The following is a 25,592-nucleotide window of genomic DNA, read 5'->3' as shown; positions in this document are numbered from 1 at the left end:
ATTAATTTAAACTCATAGCATCAGTATGTTTTATTTGGTCTTTGTTGAAATACTTCAATGGCATATATCAATATTTCATACAATTCTCCAGACAATTAAGGGCTACTTATTGCAAGACTGTTTTGAATTCAGCAGTGATACCAGAGTATAACATTCACACATATGACACAAAATAGACTGCAATGGCTGAGCTGTGTACCAAGAAGTCCCCTATTCACCTCTCATCTCTGCCATGAACTCACTAGGTGGTTTTAGTTGGCTGGCTACTCTCTCATCTTCATCTTCCCTGTCGTGGTTCGGTCCTTGGTGGCTTGGGAACGGGACCGAACCCCGCCATCAGAGGCGCCCGCGATCACGGAGGTAGGGCATGGTGATCATAGGCAAGCCGGCAGCTGGGCGCCCCACCCGATCGTTGAGGTGGCAATGGCCGCTAAAGAACCTCAATGTCCCCCTCCACCTTTTGACAAGGGCCCGGAGATGGCCCTTTGTTCCAGGAAAATGGGCCATCAGGAACCCCGGAAAACCCCGCATATGTGCATGAGTCATGATTGTATCAGCATGTTCCCTCCGCAAGTACTGGGTGGGGCAATACAGCCTAAGGAGGTGGGTTTTGTATAAAAGGGAGCTTCCACCTGGAGTTCGGTGGAAGCTCTTACTCCATACCAGCGGACTCCACGTTGCTGAAATAAAGCTTGTTCCTGTTGTATCGTTCACCCGGCCTGGCGTGACGTTTTCTTCAAAGGGGCACCCTGTTTTTTCAGTTAGCAAGCGGGTTCCCGACATCGTAAGAGCTTCCCACCGAACTCCAGGGTCGGCATCGCATCCGAGCGCTTATCGGGACGGATCCAGAGATGGCGTTTTCAAGCAACGGGGCGGTCTCGACCCCCACGAACCCCGGGAACATGAGTTTAATGTCCCCGGGAGATTTCCTCCGAAAATCGGGGGGCCAGGAGCAGCTGTCCGGGACCCCGAGACCCTCGGCAGCGGCGGCCAAGGGAAGGCGCCGGGCCATGGGTTTCCCAAGCACGGCGGGGAGCGCGCCGAGGTCTGGGGGGTTGGCCCCAACCTGGGACACCCAGCTGAGGCAGGCGCTTCGCCCGGTAGGACCTGAGGAATCCCTAGAGGACCTGCGGCGGGCCATGGCGGACTTGGCCAGGCGCTTGCAGGCAGCTGAAGCCCGTGAGAAAGCTCGGGCCGGGCCCGGAGGGACTGGTAATACAACGGCGGAGGGGATCGCGTCGAGTGAGGACGTCTCCAGCGACGAGGACGAGCCCGGGACTGGTGAGCGGGCCCCGGACCCCGACCCGGAGCAGTTTTCAGTCCCGAGTAGGCGAGACGGCCAGCGGAGAGGCGAGATAGCAGAGGATCTCGGGGGAGCGGGTGAGCCGACGGGGCGGCGAGAGCCGGACCAACGCAGGAGCGACGTGCAAGGCAGGGAGCGGCACGGCGTCGTTGGGCAAGTTGGTAGCCGGTGGAGCGGAGCAGGACGAGACGGCGGACGCCGAGAATCCCGGATCCGGAGGGGGTCGGACTACTCTCCAAAACGTTCCCCCCCAGAGCTTAAGGCGCGTTTCGACGGGACGCCGGACGACCTCCCGCAGTTCCTCCTCCACGCGCTGACGCATGCCCGGAGGTATGGAGACCGGTATGAGGACTCCGAGGACTTGGTCTGGGGGGTGGCCTCGTGTCTCCAGGGCAAGGCGGGTCAGTGGTACCTAGGGTTGGCCGAGCGCGGCGACCCGGCAACTCGGGACCTGCAGGACTTCGTGGTCGCGCTCCGCCGACGATTCCAGGACCCCCAGGCTGAGGACAAGGCAAAGAGTCGGATCAAGGGACTTCGACAGGGTACTAGGGGGGTTATGGACTATATAGACATTTTCCGGAGGGAAGCAGGCAAGGTGTTCTCCTGGAACGAGGAGACCCAAATCGAGTACTTCCGGGAGGGCCTTAACCCGAAGCTCAGGGAATGGGCCGTGATCAAGGGGACGGAAGAAGATCTGTCTACACTGGAGGGGTGGTGTTTTGTGGTCGCCAAGCTGGAAGCCAGCCTGGGTTGGGCCGCCGCACCCCCCCGGGAGGCCAAAGGCGGGTCAGCCGAGGCGCCGAGACCAGGCCCCGACAACTCTCGCCCCAAACGACCCCCGAACCCCGAGCGGGAAAGGAGACGCCGGGAAGGTCTGTGCCTGAAATGCGGGGGGTCAGGACATTTCGCAGCAGCGTGCCAACGGCAAGGGGGGGAGGACCGCGGGCTCTCCCAGGGGGGAGGTGCGACACGCCCCCAGCAGGCACGCCGGGCGGAGGACCTCCGCAACGAACCGGGAAGCGCCCAGGCGACGGGAAACGGCCAGGACCTGCTGTAGACGGCGCCGGGCAGCAGGTCCCGCGGTGCGAGGGAAAACCCCTACAGCATGAGGCGCGACCTCCGAACGTGGTAATTTTAGAGCTCCGGAACCCGGAGAACGGACTAAGTTGGGTGGGGGAGGCTCTTTTGGACTCTGGATGCGACCACAGCATGGTCCACCCCCAGATAGCCCGGGCTTTGGGGCTACCGAAGCGCATTCGGAAGGTTCCCCTGGTTTTCGTCCAGATGGACGGCAGCCCGATTCAGGGGGGACCTTTCGGGGAGGAGGTGGGTCCTATCGCCATCCACATAGGGGACCACCAAGAGCTGCGGTGGCTGATCCAGGTCCCCGTAGCGGGATATCGGGCGGTGTTGGGCCTGGATTGGCTGAAGGAACACAACCCCGTGGTGGACTGGCGGGCGGGGACCCTGAAGTTCGACTTGACGGTGGGTGCACGGCATCGGGTCCCCCACGAGAATTCCAGCCACAAGAGGACGGCGGCGCGTCCCAGGGGAGCGGCGGCGGCGCAGCAGGAGAAACCAGAGCCCGAGGTCCCGCCAGAGTACCGAGACCTCGCAGCCGTTTTCAGCGAGCGGGAAGCGGACGAGCTACCCCCACACCGCCGCACGGACTGCGCTATCAACATCCCAGAGGGGGCGGTACTACCCAAAGGGCGCATCTACAAGATGAGTGAGGGTGAGCTCAAGGACCTCCGGGAGTTTTTGGGTAAAAATCTGGCCCGAGGTTTCATCCGGCCCGCTTCCAGTCCCATGGGAGCTCCAGTCTTGTTCGTCCGGAAAAAGGAGGGGTCCCGACGGCTGTGCCAGGACTACCGGGGCCTCAACGCCATCGCAGCGGGGAACGCTTACCCCCTCCCGCTGATCCCGGATTTGCTGGCCCGGCTGGGCAAAGGGACTCTGTTCACTAAGCTGGACCTAAGGGAGGCGTACTACCGGGTACGCATCCGGGAGGGGGATGAGTGGAAAACAGCGTTTAACTGTCAATTGGGACAATTCGAATTTAAAGTGATGCCGTTCGGTTTAAGCGGGGCACCTGGGGTTTTCATGAGTCTAATTAATGAGGTGTTGCAGGACCTTCTGTTTCAGGGGGTGGTGGTTTATTTGGATGACGTCCTGATCTACAGCCAAGATCCCCAAGAGCACGTGACCCTGGTGAGGGAGGTGTTAAAGCGCCTGCTGGCAAACCACCTATACGTGAAGCTGGCTAAGTGCGAATTCCACCGTCCCTCCCTGGACTATTTGGGCTACCGCATCTCAGCCCAGGGCATAGCTATGGACCCCGAGAAGGTGCAGGCGGTGCTGGCCTGGGAAAGGCCCCGCACCCGGAAACAGCTACAAAGCTTCCTGGGGTTTGCTAACTTTTTTAGAGGCTTCATCCCCAGATACTCCTCCGTAGTGGCTCCCCTCACGGACTTGCTAGGTACCAAGGGGAGAGGTCCTCGCGCCACGCGGCCCAGCGCAGCGCTCGGCTGGAATGAGAAATCGGAGGCAGCGTTCCTGGCCCTCAAGCAAGCTTTCGCGTCTGAGCCCACGCTACTGCACGTCGACCCAACCCAGCCGATGGTGGTACAAGTCGACGCCAGCGACGCAGCAGCCGGGGCGGTTCTCCTGCAGCGAGACAAGGCGGGACAGCTGAGGCCGGCGGCCTACCTCTCACGAAAATTCGCCGAAACGGAGCGGAACTGGTCTACCTGGGAGAAGGAGGCGTTTGCGATTAAGTTCGCCCTCACCGAATGGCGGCATTGGCTGGAGGAAACAGAGGAGCCGTTCGAGGTCTGGACAGATCACAAGAATCTGGAGGCGCTCCGGCAACCGCGATCCCTGAACGCCAAGCAGATGAGGTGGGCGGAGTTCTTTTCGCGGTACAATTTCAAGCTTGGTCACATCCCCGGCAAAGAGAATTTCCTCGCGGACGCCCTCTCCCGTCTGCCGCATTATGGGGAGGGGTACGCTCCCTGCACCAGGTCCGTGTTTGGTGAGGAGCAGCTGGGACGGGGGGTCGTCACTAGGCGTCGGGCCAGGGAGGAATGGGAGCCCGACCCGGCGACCGCCCCGCTCCGAGACCGCCTAGTGGCAGCCTACGGGACAGACGAGGAGCTGGCTGAGCTCCGGGACTCTTTGATTTTGGACTCCGGTCTCTGGCGGAGGGGGGAGGCTGTCTACGTCCCGGAAGGGCTACGACGGGAAGCCCTCAGCCTCTGCCACGATGCTAAGACCGCCGGGCACTTCGGTTTCGTAAAATCCTGGAAGTTGGCCCGGCGGCGGTTTTGGTGGCCCAGTCTGCGGCGGGACACAAAAGCTTACGTCAGTGGTTGTCCTGTCTGCCTGACCTGCAAGCCGGGGGTTGGCAAGCCGAAAGGTCTGCTGCACCCGCTCGAGGTCCCGACCCGGCCGTGGTCAGTGATCTCCATGGACTTTATAACAGACTTGCCTCCCAGCAAGGGGAAAACGGTGATCTGGGTGGTGGTAGATCTATTTTCCAAACAGGCCCATTTCATTCCTTGCGCCAGTGTCCCCAGTGCTTCACAGTTGGCTCGGATGTTCCTGGATCACGTGTTCCGACTGCACGGGCTGCCGGACAAGGTGATTTCCGATCGGGGCTCACAATTCGTGTCCCGGTTTTGGCAAGCTTTCCTGCGCCTGTTAGACATCGAGCAAGGGCTGAGCTCCGCTTACCACCCCCAGACGGACGGGCAGACCGAGCGGGTTAATCAAGTACTGGAGCAGTACTTGCGGTGTTTCGGTTCCTATCATCAAGACACCTGGGTGCCCCTGCTCCCCCTGGCCGAGTTCGCGTACAACAACGCAGACCACAGCAGCACGGAGATGTCGCCTTTTGCCGTCGTCTACGGGACAGACCTGAGACACTTCCCGGAGCTTGGAGAGGTCCCCGCCCGGGAATCGGCCGACCTTCGCGAGTGGGGGAAGCGTGCCGGGAGCTGCTGGAAGTCGCTGCAGGAGCAGCTCCACAAAGTCAAGGCAGCGCAGAAAGAGGACGCCGACCGGAAGAGACGACCAGCTGAGGAGATCCGACCGGGGGATCGAGTTTACCTTTCCACCCGGAACCTACGGTTGAATTTGCCCAGCAAGAAGCTAGGCCCTCGGTTTTTGGGGCCTTTCGAGGTCTTGGCCCCGATCAACGAAGTTTCGGTCAAGCTCAAGCTCCCCAAGAACCTCCGGCACATCCATCCCGTCTTTCACGTGAGCCTTCTAAAAAAAACTCCGGACGGTGACGTTTGGCACCCCGTGTTTTCCCCGCCAGCGCCCGAGGTCCTGCCGGGGGGGGAGCACCACGAGGTGGCGGATATCCTGGACTCTAGACTCCACAGGGGGAAGTTGCAGTACCTCGTGGAATGGAAGGACTTCGCTTTGGGGGACCGGGAATGGGTCTGGGCAGCGGACGTCCTTGCGCCCCGACTCACTGAACGTTTCCACAAGCAGTATCCTGGCCGTCCCGGGGGGTTGGAGAATGGACCTTTGGGGGGGCAGAATGTCGTGGTTCGGTCCTTGGTGGCTTGGGAACGGGACCGAACCCCGCCATCAGAGGCGCCCGCGATCACGGAGGTAGGGCATGGTGATCATAGGCAAGCCGGCAGCTGGGCGCCCCACCCGATCGTTGAGGTGGCAATGGCCGCTAAAGAACCTCAATGTCCCCCTCCACCTTTTGACAAGGGCCCGGAGATGGCCCTTTGTTCCAGGAAAATGGGCCATCAGGAACCCCGGAAAACCCCGCATATGTGCATGAGTCATGATTGTATCAGCATGTTCCCTCCGCAAGTACTGGGTGGGGCAATACAGCCTAAGGAGGTGGGTTTTGTATAAAAGGGAGCTTCCACCTGGAGTTCGGTGGAAGCTCTTACTCCATACCAGCGGACTCCACGTTGCTGAAATAAAGCTTGTTCCTGTTGTATCGTTCACCCGGCCTGGCGTGACGTTTTCTTCAAAGGGGCACCCTGTTTTTTCAGTTAGCAAGCGGGTTCCCGACATTCCCATAGATAACAATGAGGACAATGAAACTGACCTTTTAAAAAAAATAGAAGAAGAAGAAGAGGAAGAAGTTGGTTCTTATATGCCGCTTTTCTCTACCCGAAGGAGGCTCAAAGCGGTGAGGTGGGTGAGGCTGAGAGAGCCCTGATATCACTGCTCAGTCAGAACAGCTTTATCAGTGCTATGACAAGCCCAAGGTCACCCAGCTGGCTGCATGTGGGAGAGCACAGAATTGAACCCGGCTCGCCGGATTAGAAGTCCGCACTCCTAACCACTACACCAAACTGGCTCTCTCATTTAGTTGAATAATGACTGAAATGGTGTGACAAAAACCCTGGAAACATTTAAAATGCAGAATGTAATTTTTTGATAAATAAAGATAAATATGTGTGAAGCACTCTTAATATTTAAAAACAAAGTGTAAATGCTGAAGTATTATGATATTATTTTTAACTGCTTGCTCCTATAGCATACCCAGTCAACCAGAACAACACTGGACGGGCATAAGAAGAACCATATATGAAGTAAAAACAGAATTCTGAACAAACCACCTAAAAGTACAATGAAAATGGAGGGCAAATCCAGGTCCCCTATTTTATATTATTATAGTCAGGGTATTATAGTCACTGCAAGCCAGTGACAGGAGATGTGAACAGGCAAGACAAATCTTTCTACAATCTTGGAAAGCATCCTAGGTTTGCAGAAAAATGTGAAATCTTAAAAAAAAAATTGGCAGCTTCAATCTGAAAAAGATAAAAGGCGCACCTTTTGCTTTAAGCAATTGATTTCCTCAGTGTCTGTTGATAGACAATCACAGAATTCCAGGCAGGGTTCTGTCAATAAAAGGCAGAAGGAGAAGGCCGGGCCCTTTCCAGGCCTATTTTCTCCTTGGGGATAGGACTCTTTAGGATGAGGCCTGGCTAAGGTTGCCAGGTTGGAAAAGTCCTGGAAATTGTGGGGTAGGATCCAAAGAAGGCAGGGTCTGGGCGGGGAGAGGCCTCAGCTGAATATAATGCCGGAGTCCACCCCCCAAAGCAGTCATTTTCTCCAGAGAGACAGGTCTCTGTTGTCTGTTCAGTTGTAATTCTGGGATGTTTCCAGGTCCCACCTAGAGGATGGCAACCATAGGCCTGAAAGCAACCTCTGGGTAACTTGATCCCATTTGATTTACATCAGACCTAGCAGCTTATTTCTGTTCACTGAGGGTTGCCAGGTCCCCTCTGGCTACTGATGGGGGATGGGAGGGCAGGGTCACTAGACCCAAATTAAGAAACTCCTAGAGATTTGGGGATTGGGCCTGGGGAGGACTGGGACCCCAGTGGGGTATAATGCCAGACTCCACCCTTCAAAGCATCTGGAGATGAGCCAGTCTATTGGGATGGGTGGTATAAAATCAAATAAATAATTCTGGGGGATCCTGAGGCTCGGTAAATGGTAGCAGCTGCTATTCCACATTCTAGTGCAGAAAGGAACTGTCCTGAAGACGGCTGTCCTGCCATTGCCCTACAATCAGGCCATTTACAGGGGCTTCTGCTGCTGTCCTGCAGCAGGATGCGGGGAAGGGATGGGCCCTTCTGGGATTCTTGAGCCTCAGCAGCTGCCCAGCAACACCCACCCCTAACACCAGCTCCGCTAACATGTTCTGGAGGCAGTCATTACTGGTGGCAGAATAATTCTGGCTCCTCTCTGTCCCATTTAGTTTTAGTTGGCTGATTTTATTGATCATTTAGTCGAAGTGTTATTCCTCATTATGGGAAATTTTTGTTACGAAAAATCAAATGTAAGTACCCACAAATAAACCAATGGCTGCTATTTGCTGCCATGGCTTAAAAAGGAAGTGGCCCAGTTGGGACCCGTGTTGTAGAAAGGCCACAAATTTCCCCACCCAAGCACGAAACCGCTTCTTTCAGGCAAGATGCAATGCATCTCTGTGGGCATATTTGCCAGCACCCTCCCCAGAGTACCTTGCAATATATAAGCCTTTAAAGTCATCACACTCTCTCCTGGTCATTACAGCATCTTCTGCTAATGTCCTACTTTACAGGTTTGTTGAACAGATTACTATAATAATGGAAACTCTACTGTTGTGATTATCTAAGAAGCCACATAATATAAAGAGAAAGAAAGGAGTTATGGCACATAAATTCTATTCTGTGCTCTCTTCTGATAGTCATATGGTTAAAACAATAACTGCCCTTTCACTAAACTAAAAAGGGACAAAGATCGCACCCACTTCTACTACAATGGGGGGGAAAGATTAGGGTGTGAGATGAAAGCTGCTCTTTTTCAGATCTTCACTCTATCAGCTCTTTGATATGTTCCAGCCATTTCACCCCTTTTCTTCAAAAAGTTGCTAAAATGTCAACTTGATTCATTCTACAGGGGCAGGGAGAGACAGTTTTGAAAGGTGCAGCAGAACAATCCTGAGTTTCAGATGAGTTCTTTTGAAGTGGCTTGTCTCTTCTCTACCTCCCAAGTTTTACTCTCCCTTCACATGTTGGGCAACGGAATTATGCCTGATTTCCCCTCCTCACAGCTGACACTGATGTGCTACCTTTGCTGCCCTCTGTACAACAACAGAGGCAAAGCCTGTTTAATGAACAAGGTAAGCTGAAATGGTTCAGACAACTTAGAGTACTGCTAACAAGACAGCAGAGGCAAAGTTTTGTTTCCAAATTCCACGGTGCATCTATTTACCTTTGGCTACCACACAAGGGTACTACACTCCTTCACAGAGGCAAGCCTAGTGGTATTAGAATCATATTTCAAGTATTAGAATTCAAGTATTAGAATCATATACGCCACACAGATAAAGAACAAACACATTGTGTCACCAGGATCCAGTCCAGCCTCTTAAAAACAGAAACTGCTTGTTGTACAACTTCACAATGACTCTTCATTTCTAGTATACTTAAGTACAACTTTCACAGCAGAATAATTTGTCCAAATGAATTTGTAGCATCCCCTTACACCAGAGATCCCGTATATTGCATCAAGCATGATGAACACAGAATATGCCAATATTACTGTTTCTGGAATGACCAAGGAAGAGCTAATCCTGCATTTTTCTGTGTGCAGCAGAAGAGAGCTGTGAAGGCAAAAATCAGAAGAGAGCACCTCAGCAGCAATGCCTACAAGTACATTTTTGTATGAAAAAGAAAATAGAACTTTTGATGGGAACATGAGATAACCATTTGCCTTGTTAAAGTTTCATTTTATAGTGATCATTTTTGCTCAAAAGACTATTTGACAAGGCCAACACAGGCACTGGACAAGCAGTCAATTCAGATCAAAGGTTTTCAAACTTATTGAACCTGTGGGTATTTTTTGATTTTGAGGATGGGTAATGGGCACCATCAAAAATGGTTGCCATGAAGGGCATAGCTGATTACCAAATGGCTGCTATGGAAACAGTCACAGAATGTGGACATTTCCAAGTTTACCTTTTTGCAATATATTCCTTGGGAGATTGATTGTCATACAGCCCCTGCCCCTGGCTATATGCTTACTTCTACTGGGGACCCTTACTTTCCTTTTCCGGTAGCTGTTAGCCACTTTTCCCTTCCTGCCGTCAATTTTGGTTCTCAGAAGTTCTGCTTCTTTGTAGTGCTATCTGTACCCTCTTGTCTGTTTTGTCTGAAGGCCAAATGATTGTACCAGCTCATTGGCACTAATGTGTCAATTCTCTGCTCTGTATTTACCTTGAAGATAAGGAACTGTGTTCTGTGGGAAAGTGTTTTGGCACGCAAAATGTGTGAATGGGGGGGGGGGGAGGATTGTCTACATGAACCCTTAACAACTCGTACTCAGCTATGCCTAGCTTTCATAAAGTGACTTGTGCTCTCTGTGGACTTTAATAAACAGCTTCTGAACTTTCTGCAAATAAATGTCTCAACTCATTTTGTGCCCCTTGGAAGGGCTATATTAACAAACTATCCCAACTCAGTGGCAGCAAACTGTGCAGTCCTCCCACACTGCAATATACACAAAGTCTATATCGCCACAACCACTCACCTCATCAAAGCTTCATTGTGTCTTTGGTATTTTTCTAGGTAAATATTTGGTAGGGTTTTTATTTCTGTGATTTAATATATATATTGCTGTGGGTTAAAATGTAGAGTAAAAACTGAGGGTCTGGTTAGTGTTTGAAGTAGAGCACAGTAGCTCTACCCTTGGAGGTGCAGTAGACTGGTCTGCAGCACAAGAGTTGAGTTCAGGATGTGTAAAAATTTGGAAGGAAGAGAATTGAGAGAGGTACTGTGGAGTGTGAGAGAAATATGTGTTCTTTGTAGAAGTTTAGTCCAAGTGTCAAGTGAGTAAAGAAACCTTTGTGGCTAAGTCCATTTAAGGAACTTCAGAGAAAGAAGCTGTACCTATCTGAAACTATTACACTTATCTTGCCTGAAATCATTGTGCTGCTTTACTTCTAAATGATCTGTATTTATGTTTAAGAGAAAACAACTGTTTTATTTAGAGTAAAGGATCCCCTTTTGCCTCACAGCCACCCGCACACACTGACCATCCTGTCATTGTACCACTTATAACTAAGTCATCCTGTTCTTTAGGTCCAACTAAGAATTCTAAGGTGAGACCCTTTGGTGGCAGTGAAAATAAGTACAAAATGCTAAGGAATGTAAGGAAGTAGCATAACATATGTCACCTGAGAACACTACAGAAAGATTCCTTTACAGGTGTTATGTATAAGGAATCTCAGAAAAGAGCAAAAATGTTAGTGACAACTCGAGGTTTCTTGGTGCCCGAGATGAGAAATCCAAACAGGAATCCTAGTTTCCCCAGAAGTTGGCTGTCCTTAGAAATCAAAATGTTGCTGTGGTAAAGTAAGCTATTAAGTATACTTTAAATGGCATATCTTCTGCAACACAGCAACAATCAGGCATAAATTATCAGATTTTTAAAAACAAATTGTCACATTTTTTAAATAAAAAGTCAATAAAGTCACATGAATAGATCTCTTTATAAACTAAGGTGTTGTCCTGTCCCAATCCCAAGATCATTTCTCATTAATCAGTTTCCTGCTTTGCACCAGAACAAAAATAGCTCGCAACAGCAAGATCACAAATGAAAAGGCTCACAAGATTCAAAACCAAAGAGGCAAAATATCCATGCATATTCCTGAAACGCATAATTCAGAACAATAATCCATGTTGTCTAGTTACAGTTTGCCTTGTCTTACTGTGAAGTGTCTGAAAGAATCAAGAAGATCAATTCACAGAGACACTTTGTTTCAAGCACCCTGACAAAATGCCCAAACAGAATGCGGAGGTGGAAAAAGCAATCACACCCAGATCTCAGGGGTCCACAACATGGTCAAGCAGGAGCCAGGGACATATAAAAACACTCATGATTGTTTTGCTACGAGGTCAGTGTAGACTGAAAATAAGCACAAGTGTTCCTATGAATAATCCCTTCAGTTCCTCTTTTGTACAGAGGACAAAGCCCTTCATTAAAGTCATGGGTCTCAGAAGTGTCTGTTTCAGAGACTATCACCAAAATCAATTTGGCCTGCATGCCAATTTATTTCCAAACGCCCTCATACACTTTGGGAAAGGAATTGCCTCTGCTTCCTGTGCCATACTAGAAGCCTCTGAAATTACTACCCCAACCCCAAACCTGAGCACTATGGTAATAGAATTTCCCTACTACTTATCCCTCCTTTTCCCTAGCAATTCCCCAGAGGTCCCCAAAAAGAAATAAAGACAAAAAGTTATGGAAGCCTCTTCTGGAGCATATTTTGATAAACACTAAACATGAACACTGATGGCTATTTCACATGTAACCAAGACCTTCTGTCCCTCATAAAGGGATGCTAGCCTCCTGGGGGGACCTGGGGATCTCCTGGAATTATGGGTCATCCCCAGAATACAGAGATCAGCTCCCTTGGAGAGAATGAATGTTTGGAAAGATGGACTCCATAGCATTGTATCTCAGTCCCTAACCTCTCCAAATCTCCAGGAGTTTCTTAACCTGGATCTATCCACTCTATCCCATTTTCCCACACCAGTATCCAGAACGGACCAGGCAACCCTATTCTCACAGATTCTGCAATCAGACACATGCCTACAATTCTGATCTCAGAGCCAAGCAGGGGAGGAAGAGGCGGACAAAAGGAGTCATCATCACTCTGCAGGTCCAAGAGGCTGGGCAAGTGATGTGTTCATTTGTTTGTACACAATTTGGGCGATGGGTCCTGGCAGTGGAAGAGAGCCCCAGGGAAAACCATCGCCTGGGGGCCCATGAGGCCTTGGCAACCCTACCTGAAGAATAATTCCCAGGTGTGGAGGTGCAATTCAGACTGGGACTGTGTGAGAGGAGAAGGGGTTTAAACCTTCTCCTGTGCCATTGTCCCAACCTGAAATCCCAGGAAGCTGCTACTTTGCTCAGCTGGGGAAACCTACATGCATTAAGCTGTAAACTTATTATCAACCAGATGCACAGGGAACACAGAGTTTCTAATGCGTGAACTGGACCTGTGTGTACACTCAAAAATGCCTGCCCACTGCTAAGAAATGACCCCTTTTGCATTCAGCACACACACCAGAGTGTAAAACTAGCTGAATTTAAATTCAGGAGTCTTCCAAGCAGTCTGATAGCCTACAATACTCCAATGTTTAACGAATTGCCGCATTTACAGCTTGAACATTTTGCTGGCAACACTTAATCCATAATGCAAAACCAGTCAGCCGCAGTTTGTGTCTTGAGTTGACATTGTTTTTCTTTTATATTTCAAAGTGATATTTGCATTTTAGGCTGAACATTATATCAGGCTGACTTGGAAGGGTTGCTCGCAGCTGAAGTTAGCGAACACAGCAGCTCTTCCTATTGACTACCAGCAACAGCTCCTTCTATTTGCCTGGCTCTATCACAAGAGGTGCTATCTGAAACAGAGAGCAGTAAATTACCATTCTGTTGACATTTATTGTGCTAATAAGTTGGAACTCAGCAGATTCTCACTCATTCTCCCAGCTGCATGCTTATCATCTGGAAATTTAGTGCTGCCACACTTCAAATTGCTTCCTGTGTTCCGTGTCAGACACAAAAGCTTCCGTATCCATAAACTTTCTGTCACTCGCTCATTTTGCATTTCTGAGAGTTACCTACAGAAATCTGAGTTTTGATGAACAAATATATATTTTACTGCGAGACAGTTGAGCAAACTAGAGAGAAGGAGAGAGTGGATTAACAAGTAAATTATGTCATTCTATCAGCAACACTAATCTTTGGTACCAGACAAGTATAGGAAAACAGGGCCTTCGTTAATTAGCTTATTTAAATTCACACACACATCATTTTCAATAAAGCGTCTTCTGCATTTTGGGCATTACACTTTAAAGCTTTGGAAAGCGTATGTTTTATGAGAGGAGGGGAAGCGTCTCCTTACCTCAGTTCTCCAGGGATCTCTGCTCTGATCTTTAAGGTCACTTCATTTAACACTTCAACCTCACAGAGAAATCTCTCCTGAGTATAATTTGTCATTAACAAACAATGCTCCAGAGATACATTTCTGTGAGGTTGCCGTGGTAAATAAGATGACCTAAAATATCAGCATAAAGGTCTCCTGAGGACTGGGGCAAGAAGGCAATTTCCTTCCCCTCATGATATATAAAAATATTCTTAAGTGTGAGATCATTATATTACAACAGGGTGACAAACTTTTCCTTGAATTAAGGAAACGCAACTTTGTGTGCTAATCAATGCATCCATCAAATCCCGGATAATTTTTTTTTCTTTTAAAGAACATGGGCACAATCTAAATAATTTCAGAATTCTTAAAAGTCAAAATAATATATAATAAACCCTGTATTTCAGAGCCCAAGCATTCATTAAATGAGAGATAGCTGATTAGCTGATCCCCCCCCCCTTATTTTTACTAAAATACAACTACAGAAGGAGGGCTGTTTGCTCAGAGTAGGATAGAGTATGGGTTAATGCTTTCGCTCTTCATTCCTTTCCCAATTGAAATTGCCTTCTCCCGGCCAAGTATTTGCCCTACAGCAAGAAAAAATATGTACTACCTCACAGAGCAAACAGTAACTTGAAAGAGAAACCAAAGTGTTGCTGGTAGAGAGATCTTTGTAAAGTACACTGAATTCTAGGGGATTCATAGGCTGTTTTGACAAAGGATTATCATTGGCTGTATCTGGTTGTGACACAGATGTAGCAGAACTGATTTTGCTATATATTCCCTGTCATGTAAGAAGATCATAGTCTGACGAAGGGTGCTTGCACTCGAAAGCTCACGCCTTGATTAAATCTTTGTTGGTCTTAAAGGTGCTACTGGTCTCTTTACTGAACCAAGAAGTCATGATTTTTATTATATTGTGATTTGGGATGGCAATGAGGAAAGGGGCATGGCCAAATGACTTAAAAATGGAGGATGCGGAGGAAAACCCAATTGCACAAATTTCCGCATTGAGCTGTCCCAAATTAGACTCTGCCTTGACTGATGAAATTGCTGTAATTGGAAATTCACAAAACGCACAGTAAGACAAACAGCAATTCAGGGCTGCACATGGCCAGGCAAATTTTAATGCAGAAACAGATGGAAAAGGCAGCCCTTTAAAAATGCAAATCCAAACGATATTGCTAGTGCAGAAACTCTCTATGAGAAGATGTTCAAAGGCATATTTGGGTTTCTCTTTGCGTATTGTGAGAAATGGCCATGAAACACAGCCCAATAATGGTTTTTAAGTATTAAATTTATTATTTAAGTATTTTAAGTATTAAAATATAAGTTTGTTCAATCTTTGACTTGAAGTGAGATGCCTGTGTATTATGTCAAGGAGAGGGAAAGTAGTATACAGTTATTTCGCAAGAAAATCCTAGAAAATACACTAGGTTTAGAAATAGGTCTCCGTTCCAAAAAATTAAGAACCACTTACTTCAGGGTTAAACCCTAAGATTAATCACTCTTAAATGGATTCAAAAGTGCTGGGGGAAATACCCTGTAGTTATTATTTTTTTAACCTAGAAAACTCATTTTCTTAGGAAACGGAACATAAATCTCAGATTCCCTTTAGCAAATGTAGCAAATTCTGACTACTGTCATTCATTCACCTATCACAACTTGCAGTCTACAATGCCAGGAATCGGAGATAGAAACTTGTGACAGAAAAGTGACACCCATTAGAATCTGCTCTGTGTCAAAGCTGAAAATGGTAAAGATGTAGGAGTTTTGACAGCAAAAAAGGGAAATCATCCAGATTTTCTCCTGTTTAAAAAAGTGGTAAAGGGGATGAAAAAAGTTACTCCACTAACTTTTTTTAAGAAATGGGGAAATATACATTACTGAAGCTAAAGAGTGTCATACTACTATAACAGTGGCTTTCAAATTCTGTTTCTTTAGGGAGCTTTTTTTGCTGAAGGATTCTTTGCACATTGCAGAGTTTCTGAGATTTGTTCTATGACATGCACTGAGATGCACTCTGTAAGGTCTCACTGCTACCCTGCACACATTAAAACATATTCTGACAAGCCCCCTTCACACTTCCCCACACTGAGGAAAATTTTTCCCACCAAAAATAAAATGTTGTTTCCTCACTGACTGAGCAGCCCAAGAAGTTTGGTTTCTTTGTTGTATTTAGTAAAGCTGGCTGTCCCATCCTTTGACTTGACAGAAGATTTGGCTTTAACTAAGCCTCAGAACTTTATGAGCAGGTATAAACAACTTCTTTACTTAAAACCCTTTCCAGAATGGCACTGAGCCCATGTTAACATCCAACAAACAAAAGATTTTATTTAACATACAGAGGAGGGGTAGATGGAATAAACAGATAAAGCTTTGTTGTAAAATCCATTATTATACCGTTTGTAGAATCTGAATTACAGGCTTTAGAGATTAGTAGAAAATGTCTTTCTTAGTTTCAGAGTTCTCGCTGAGAGGCTTTTGTTTCTGTGTTTTCTTTGAACTTTTGAGTTCCTCGGAACTCTTCTGGTTTTCTAGAAAACGGGTACCTTCAGCTAGTACCTCACTTTCCTTCCTAGTACCACAGCTTCCCTTTAACTCCTGAGTATCTGAATCAAGTAACCTTTCACACCAGTCCAAGGAAATCTTCAACTAATTCCCCATTTTTAACTGGGCAAGGAGGCTTCTTCTCTCCCTATTAGAGTTCTCAACACACACACACACCTCCCTTTGACATGAATTGGGAGTCTCACGTTGCTACCCAAAATACTCTGTCAATTATCAGTCCCAGTACTCCCAATTGTGTAGAACTGACTAAATTTCTCCTCAGAGTAATTATTGCTTAGATAAGGAACAGTCAGGTGTTCTCTAGATTCAGGTTGTATCAAAATTTGAAAAGAATTATCTCCTTCCAGCACACAGTTCTAATATCAATTCCCTTAAACTGCTGCTGGCAAATCAGAATATTTGGAGCTACCTGTCATTCCAGCTCCTTGCTTCAGTGAGGAATTAACCCTTCACTTCTGGTACCTCAGCACTTGATGACTGGCTTTTAAAGTGCTGTCTGTCACCCCTACCAACTAGGCCTCATCAGATTTCTACCAAATATGGAAGAGACAGGAGTGGTAATTAACCTATGTGAATACTGTTATACAATGTTAAATTGACTGCTAATGTATTGAGAATAGCTCACGAAGACATCAAGTTCCAGTCTTCTCTATCAGCCATCAGAAGGGAACGCCGGATCCATTCTGGATATGCACAAGATTCCGACCACTAGATCTGTAAACAACTGGCTGGATCACATAATCAATGGATACAAGAACTGTTACCCATGTTTGGCTTCTCCAGCAACACTTTCCAACCTCAGGAACGTTTATTTCCAGACTCCTGGAATCCCTGAGGTCTAATATCTACATGGGTTGAAATACTACAGTGGTGAGGGAAAAGGGGTGAAATCAATATCTTTTCCATTAAGCAGAGCTGGGTTTACAGAAAAGGTGGGAAAGGTGATTTTGTCCAGTTACCCCTCCTCACCACAGCATCCCAACCCATCTGGATATTACACTATGTGGGTTTTAACATCCCAAGAATAAACTCTCCTAGGATGAAAACAGACCATTGCAGGGCAGGCACAGGAAAGATCTGCAACCTTCTGCTGATGGAATGCAAGTTCTAACTCATAAACAAGATGTACAAACTAATATTTAATTAACCTAGCACAATTTATGTAAGAGGGACATCACTAGTCTCTTGGATGTTTCCCCAAGCAACCAACCAATTAAGCTGTAAGGGAAGATTTCATAGCCTATCTCTCAACTAGGGTAGGTTCCATTTAGGATGTTATAAAACATTGCAAGGGGAATGCCTGAAGCCACCTCAACCTGTTATAATTGTCTGTCCCATATCAGTTCTCTGTGTTACATCATGGAGACATTGGCCACTATCTCAGCAGTTTCAGGCAAGTAGGCAACAGCTTCTGCTGTGTTTTTCCATTTATCTAACAGGGATTTTAGTTTCATAAGAGAGTTCAGCTCGCACTATAATGGCCTGGCAGAACTACAACAAGTTAAGACTGACAACAGGGTAATGAGCTGCCTACTGGAATGGAAGATCCATAGTGGGTGGGCATGGTATTTTTCAGGGAAATATCTCTGCCATGACTGATCTTCTCATTAAGGAAGCCATGATGTTCTGAGAAACCCCAGGCTCCCTGGAATCCAAAAACCATTGGGCTACACAACATGAACGTTGACAAGGGAGGCATTTTTCTAACATTGCAGCTGGGAGAAACTAAAGTGCTTTTGCAACATATTGGATGCATATTTAATGTGCATTAGTGATGCTTAGCAGTCCAACAGTAAACTCTTTCAAAGCAGCCTAGAGGTCTTTGGAGGCTAGCAGGCAGCAAAGGATACTCAGTTCGGCTTGCCAGCAGGTGTTGAGAACGAGGCCGGGTAAAAGGGCAACATTGACAAGAGAAGAGGGAACTTAATGCGATCACTCTGCATGTTTACAAACATTTGAGGGAGGAGGGAATTTTTTTTTACTTAAAATCATTGCCTGTATCCTCATGATAAGAATAAAGAAAAGAGTAAACACAGGCACTATGAGACTGGCTTTTCACCATGTTTGACACAGAAGGAACAAGCTAAAAGAGGAAAAGGAGGGCGGGAAATATTTTCCTATAAACAGGTTAGATACTCCTTTCATAAGGCCATGGATCTGTCTCACAGTATCAGAAAGTCCTTGTTCCTTACATGGCAACTACCAGATTGATCCTGGACAATCCCTACATTTGAGGACAACAAAGAACACAAAATGTAAGATGAGAATCTCAAAGTCTGAATTAACATGTGAAGAGTACATGTTTTATCAATTTGCAAATAGGGGACCAGTAACATCACAAATTATATACAAAATAAAAAATCCAGGGTGTGGGGGGGGGGAGTCTAAAGCCCTTTTATACACACATTGTCATCCAGATCCCACTGGGTACTGCATACAAGAACCAAGGGAACCCAAACTCATGCATGATTGCATGATGGAAACCGTATATGTAAAGATCTACCACTAGGGAACACATCAAGGCTTTGCTCAGCCGGGCTGTTTTGTTTTTTAATCCAAAGCCCTTTTTATTGCATATTCGAGATGCCAAATCCACCTTCCAGTTCGGATAAAAATATCACTCTTGGGATTGTTTGTTATTTGAATGGCTGCCTCAGGGGAGGAGCTATCACCTTACCTTGAGGTGTATTGAAAGGAAGCAAGAAAAAGCAACAAGTGACTTTTTTAATGGTACAAACCCCTCCCCTTTGCAGCCAACAATGGCAGTTGTAGCTGGGTTGGTGTGCAGAGTTTAGTTATGAGCCTATTTACTATTAAAATTCTAAATGAAAAGGGGTGGCAACTGGCTCTCACAGCAGCATCCTAGAATCCCCTCCACTGTGCGAGACATTTCCCAAGTGCACCTGTATGGAAGTTAGGAGTTCTCACTTTCAGGATTAAGTCATGGTACTAAAAGGAGGTTCCTCACATTCTAAACTCTGATGGATCCTGCTCAAACTAAACCAGTATGTTTGTCCCTGGCACTGATATAATTACTTCTTTCAAATTTAGAAACACAACTGACTTGTTTTAAGAGGCTAAACAGATTCCTGGGTGGGGGGAATACAATCAGCTAGATGTCTTCCCTGTCATGTTATTCTGGTCTTCCACAATGGATCTGGTTCCCCAAAATGTGTGGATTCCAGAAGGCAGCGCAATTTCTAACTGAGAAGGAGGCGTCAGGGCTCAACTATCCCTGAAAGTCACACTCAAGGTATTCACAGTGAGTCAGTTCCTCCTGATCCAAGGATACAAACAACACAGGTAGCATTTGGAGGCCCTGTCTGATTTAACAGAACGCTGTAAAAGTGCTGATCTGGGGAAGGAAAAAAGAGCTAGAAACTGTAGCTCCAGCCAATTCAGAAAATGACCAGCCACATCTGGGGGTAAATTCAACAACACTGTAGGTGTTACCAGCAGATTCGCTACTCCTTCCACTAAATACCGGAACGCCAAGAGAAACAGCAGAGAGAAAACGAAATTGGGCAAAGCTCATCCTTGCTGCGCAAGAACAAATATCAAGCCAAGAGAACGGTGGGTTCAAATGTGAATTCAATGTTTCCGCGCTGCCTCGCCCCACGGACTGCACCGCTTTTGAAACGGAGCTTCCTGTGATGGCTTCGAGTTTCCTGAGGCGCTGTGTACCTCTGAAGGGGGCAAGGGCAGAATGAAGAAACGGAATACTTTCCCCTCCCATATGCTGGCTTCCTCTCTCATGAACAGCAGAGGCCTGCGGCAGAGTCCAAACGCTAAACTTGCGCCAAGAAACCCCCTGGCTGAGACTGCAAAACAATCACCTGAGACGTGCAGCACTTCGCATTCCCCCTGCCCACAGTAAATAGCGGCGACCGCCGAGAGCTCCTCCAAAGCCAGCTCCGACATGGCAGCGAAATCGCCGCCTCCAGCCGGCAGGAAGCGCAGGAAAGGCCAGGGAGGCGCTTCCCTTCCGCCCGCAACGAAAGAGGGGGTTGGAAAGAACCCTGGTGACCACACGGGGGCGCTGCGCTTCTTTCGCTTCTTGTCTTCTGATGGTAAATATTGAGGGTGATATTTGAATTGTAGCAATAGGAGGAAATCTTTGTGAAAGTTGGTTAATTTGCACTTCCCCCCCAGACAGAGTTTATTCAGCAAAGTGAGGGAATTGTGTATTATAATTGCCAGGTGACAACAGCTCTTCCTTGGCTAAGTTCTTCTTATTTGAAAATAAGTAAGAATTAATATGTTTACTTACACGCTAGTAAAAGGTTCAAACATAAAGCTTCAACTGTAACTTTCTTCTGAGGTAAAACTGGGAAATTTTTGTTATTGTTGTTGTTCTTTACATCAAGTCACAACTTGGTTCTGTTACACTGTTTCCTTTTTGACATTCCAGACTTATAAAGATGAGGTACCATAAAGGGAAACAAAAAAACGCAACCTGAAAAACGGGCAAGAACCAAAAGGGTTAGGAATGAAAACAATTATAAAAATAGAAACTTTTTATTGAAACATTTCAATCTGACGTCAGGATGCAGGACTCTTGAATATCCAGTGGAAGTATAAGATACAAACTGGCTGAGGATTCTTCTAAATAACAAATACGTTTTTTCACTCCCCCCGTAATATTGTGTGTATATATAATAAGGTGACCAGATTGTCCCACTTTTGGAGGGGCACCTGGCAAATTGTACTTATGTTGAAATTAAAATATATATTACAATATTATTTTTGCGTTCTATGCATTCTATGAAACTTTTTGTTGCTCCATATAGACCAAATTCTATCAATGGTGTCCCGCTTTGGTCAATGGTGTCCCGCTTTACCAATGTTGAAATCTGGTCACCTTAATATATAAATATATATTCACGTGTAGAAATATATATTTATGTGTGTGCATTTGTCTATTTATCTCTGATAAAGATCTGTTAGATGGAAATGCGTTAGGTACTAGTCCTAACAATTTGGCAATACTAGTCACCCAGATATTTCATGTGTGCCAATAGATATTTTAAATGGTTTTAAATATATGAGCTCCAATAAAATACTTCCATTTGTATAATTGTGTTCATCCCTAACCCTTTTGTTTCTTGATTTATAAACATCGCTATACAAAACAGTCAAAGGTAACATAAATTGAATTCTCTGGTCATACATCACTTCAGTGTGCATACAAAGATATACAAACAAAAATTCCAGCACAGTTCAAAAACACACACACAAAACTTGGCTCGCTGCTGGATTTAGGTGCTCGCCCTCAAGTCCCAGTTCCCATGTTTCAGAAACCTTGCACAGAGAAAGAGCAAGAAATAGCGTGACTGATAACCCTGCATGCCCATATTCTAATCAACTGCAGCCAGCAACTCTCACTTAGCCAGTTCAGGGAAACACTTTGCAAATAGCCTAAATGCACCTTATTTCCACCATGAAAAACTCTCCTTTTGTGTGACCCCCCACACACCCGTTTCCTTCCTATGCATTGTTTAATCAATTTATACATTTTTAAAAACCTTCTAGGATGACATTATCTTAGAGACAGAGTTCCCCAAGCAGAAGTTGCTGCTCTCTGACATTTGGAAGTCATCACATGAGTCAGCCGAACATCAGTTTGATACTTTTCACACTATGCAAATGCCAGCTTAATCTCTAAGATCTAAATTCCATCTAAAGGTAATACATTTTCTTATACTTGCAGACCTGTGAAATGCTAAATATTTAAATTTGAGACGTCTTTTACAGCTTGGCTTTTGTCTTGTATTATTACTACACAATGGAAGTCAAGATTTCTATTTTTTAGGGGAAAGGGAATGGGAAGAGAGGGGCGAAAGGGAAAATAAAAATGGGGGAAAGATTTTACATTAAGTTTGATTGAAAATGGTATTGAAAATGGAAGAACATAAGAAAAAAAATTATCTTTTGGTTTGATTTATTGGCTCTTAAAAGCTTGTAATAAATTTCACTTAGAAAATATAACGTGAGGGATCAACCTTTGCCAGCAAAAGCCCCCTAATTCTCTGATTTTGGTGTTATCTCCACCCAGATGGACTCTCTCATTAACTGACACCGTGGATTTATCTATCAACTGGAACTTTAAAAAATGCTCCTGTTCAGATCACCATTACCCTGGAACAAGGAAGATTACTCTATACAGACTCTACTTCAGAGATGGTGTAAGGTTGCCTCCAAGCTTGAAAAAAGATGGCGAGTGATGTCAGGGTCTCAGGCACTATAGAACTGAGGTGGATGGCAACTAGCCAAGGAGCTTTTTTTTGTGGCGGCACCTCAGTAATCACTCATTAAGACTACATCTGCCCATCAATCTCCAATTTTGACATATTTCCTTTTCTATGTTCTATTCCCGTTTGGTTCTTGTATCTGTTAAACATCTTAATTATGCTGTCTGCTAATTTACTGCCCACCATCTACCTATACATAATAGGTAGACTGATAATTTTCATTTTATTGTATCTGAAGAAGTGTGCCTTGAATAAAACTCTGTTTGGTTTGAAAGGTGTCACTTGTTCTGCTGCTTAAGACCAATACAATTACCCACCTGAATATACACTGCTGGTAACTACCTGAAATTAGAGGCCCCTTGTTACCCCATCCTTCCCACCTAACAGATGTATTACTTAATACTTCATTGAAATCATTGCTTGTGAATGTTTCTGCATTTAAAACTTTTAAATGAAAGGTATTTCAACATCCAAAAGGGGCTTTTCAAAATACATCCAAATAGATTAGGACTATTCTACTCCTTGTGATGCCATAACCCCCACCTTTCACAAATGGAAAATGTCTGAACCTATATGTAACTAAATAAGCAATCCTAAACAATGTCGAATTTTATTTAATCATGTTTCTTCCAATTAAAGTCTTCTTAGAATTGCAGCATAACATAGATAGGCAGGTGTTTTGAAGAACTAAAAAAGAGAATGCTCACAGTCCAGGGTTATGTGGACTTAGATTTCTTTAAAGAGAACTTTATTTAATGAACAGATAAAAATTGTGTTATAGATTATGCAATGCCACAGATAAAAATTGTGTTATAGATTGTGCAATGCCATACTGAATAAATCATTGGTGGGAGTTGCATTTGAAATACTGCTATTATATTTTAAGATTTTTTAAATACAAGGAGCATGCATATATCTCTTTGCAAAAACAAACCATAATCTTTGAAGGTCAGAGCAGATTAAAAGTTGTAAATACACTTTGAATTTTTTTTTCTTTCCTTTTTTTTTACAACTTTTGAACTTCAGGAGTATCTGATGTCCTACCATGACATTTCTGGTGTTAATGCAATCACAATAGCTAAGCTTTGGAATTAATTCGTATCTACAATTTGAGAAAGGTCAGATTTAAGCAAGCCAATCTGCATCTTCATGAGTCTCACCTGCACATTTTATTTCACAGCTGTCATCTTCGAAGACAAATTAGTTTCTGAATTTTGCAAAGTGAATTAAGTCATTTAGATCTGAGCAAATGGCACTGGGGGCTAACATATTCCTGAAAGAAATATCAAAATTAACGAGACATCCAAAACAAGAATTGTGTGCCATGAGTCTCAAATCAAGCAGGATAAGAAGCAGATTATAGTTGGAGGAAACCAAAAATGTAAAAATGAAAAGGTAGTTTCACAATATTTCAGCAACCTGGTAGCTATAGGATAGTATCTAGCCTCCACCTCTCACATGGGGAGTCCCACAGGGGGCAGACCTCTCTCCAACCCTATTTAATATCTTTATGCGCCCTCTTGCTCAGCTGGTGCAGAAGTTTGGGCTAGGATACCATCAATGCGTAGATGACACCCAGTTCTTCTTCCTGACTGATGGTCACCATGATTCTCCCCCTGAATTCTTAGCCAGATGCCTGGAAGCAGTGACAATGTGGCTCAAGTAGAGTTCTCTGAAGCTCAACCCTGCAAAGGCTGAGGTCCTGTGGCTGGGCAGGAAGGGTACAAAGCAGGGTGCCTACTCACTACACCAGAAACCTGGGTTTGATCCTTGATGCCTCCCTTTCCATGGAGGCACAGGTTACGAGAGTAGCGTGGCAAGCTTTCTACCACCTACGCCAAGTGAGGCTAAAATTAAAGGTGCTGGGACTCATGTATAAGGCTGAACTGATTTCCACCAATACCCCCTCAGACCTTGGGAGAACCTCCAAGAAAGTTGCCAGTACTCCGTAATGACTACCCTCATTAAAAAGCGCTGTATAGTTGTATGAAAATACATATTAGGGGTGAGGGAGCAATTTGTCAATGCAGGATAAACCTGAGTGTACAAAGCATGGTGTAAGATTCCATTTCCTTTAATTTCCCATAGTCTACCAATAAGATGAAGCCCTATCAAGTATCCTAACATAACCACCCAAGAAATGTACCAGTTTATCATATTGGGTTTAACACTACACATCTTCTAAATGTGCCTGTTTAGCATATATGACAACAGATGGGCCACTGTCGATCTTGTCAAAAAGAAGCCTGCAAACCTATCCAGATTACTTTGAAGTCAGCTGCTCTGAACACCACAGGACCCATTTCCAAATAAATCTCAGTAACATAATTTGCTCCGATCCCTGTATTAGGTTATCAGCCAGGAGGTATAATTATTATATTGGTCACAATTTTCCCCTTGAGAGTAACTTTACAATCTGTTGACCCATGAAAGCAACTTAAAATTCTAATAATTGCCTCTTTCAGGGGCCAAAAGCAGAAAATGAGAGGTAACCCTTCACCTACTCTGTATCAGTTTGCTTTTTCTCCAATATGAATAAGTAGTCAATTGATTTTCTTTCTTGCACACTTTGGCCTTTGAGCCATACTAACAGCCCTAAGAGTTCTGGAGAGGTTCAAGAATATAATTGCTACCGATTCCAAAGTACCTATGTCTAGAAGAGCACAGCCTACAAAGTTAGTAAATGTTAGTGATGCGTACTATCATATTAAGTTAGTAAAGCGTATTATTACATGAAGTCTAAGAGCAACTCATGCACCAAGCTAGAACATGTTGAAGGCATTGGGCTGGCAGGATCAGTCACATGGCAAAGATTATTTTCAGGTAGATCCAACACCCAGAGAACAGGGTTCAGAGCACATCCTGTAGATTCCTGTTATAAGCCATACAGCCAGCTAGGTGACCTTAGACAGTTCTCTTAGAGCTGTTTTTGCAGAGTAGTTCCCTTAGAGCCCCCTCAGCCTCACCTACCTCACAGGGTGTCTCTTTTGGGAAGAGCAAA

General features: G+C 45.6%; 1 protein-coding gene and 1 long non-coding RNA gene across 10 annotated transcripts in view; one reads left to right on the top strand and one right to left on the bottom strand.

Annotated features, from left to right (window-relative positions):
- Positions 1-20,301, bottom strand: part of RWDD3 (RWD domain containing 3) — a 39,342-nt gene extending 19,041 nt beyond the window's left edge. For all 9 annotated transcript variants that reach the window (XR_013230128.1, XM_077332965.1, XM_077332964.1 and 6 more), the window contains exon 1: positions 20,177-20,301. Coding sequence is in view for 8 of the 9 variants with exons in the window: in XM_077332965.1 (XP_077189080.1) it covers positions 20,177-20,261 (85 nt within the window). In the remaining variant the exon portion in view is untranslated. The remainder of the gene's footprint in view (positions 1-20,176) is intronic.
- On the top strand, positions 20,221-23,475 carry LOC143835413 (uncharacterized). Its single transcript, XR_013230130.1, has 3 exons — positions 20,221-20,410; positions 21,873-22,025; positions 22,396-23,475. It is a non-coding gene; the product is annotated as an uncharacterized LOC143835413 (long non-coding RNA).
- Positions 23,476-25,592: the final 2,117 nt, after the last annotated feature.

Source organism: Paroedura picta, chromosome 4 (assembly GCF_049243985.1).
Source record: "Paroedura picta isolate Pp20150507F chromosome 4, Ppicta_v3.0, whole genome shotgun sequence".
Lineage (NCBI taxonomy): Eukaryota > Metazoa > Chordata > Lepidosauria > Squamata > Gekkonidae > Paroedura > Paroedura picta.
Note: the sequence above shows the minus strand (reverse complement) of the source record. Positions and strands in the feature narration are given on the sequence as shown.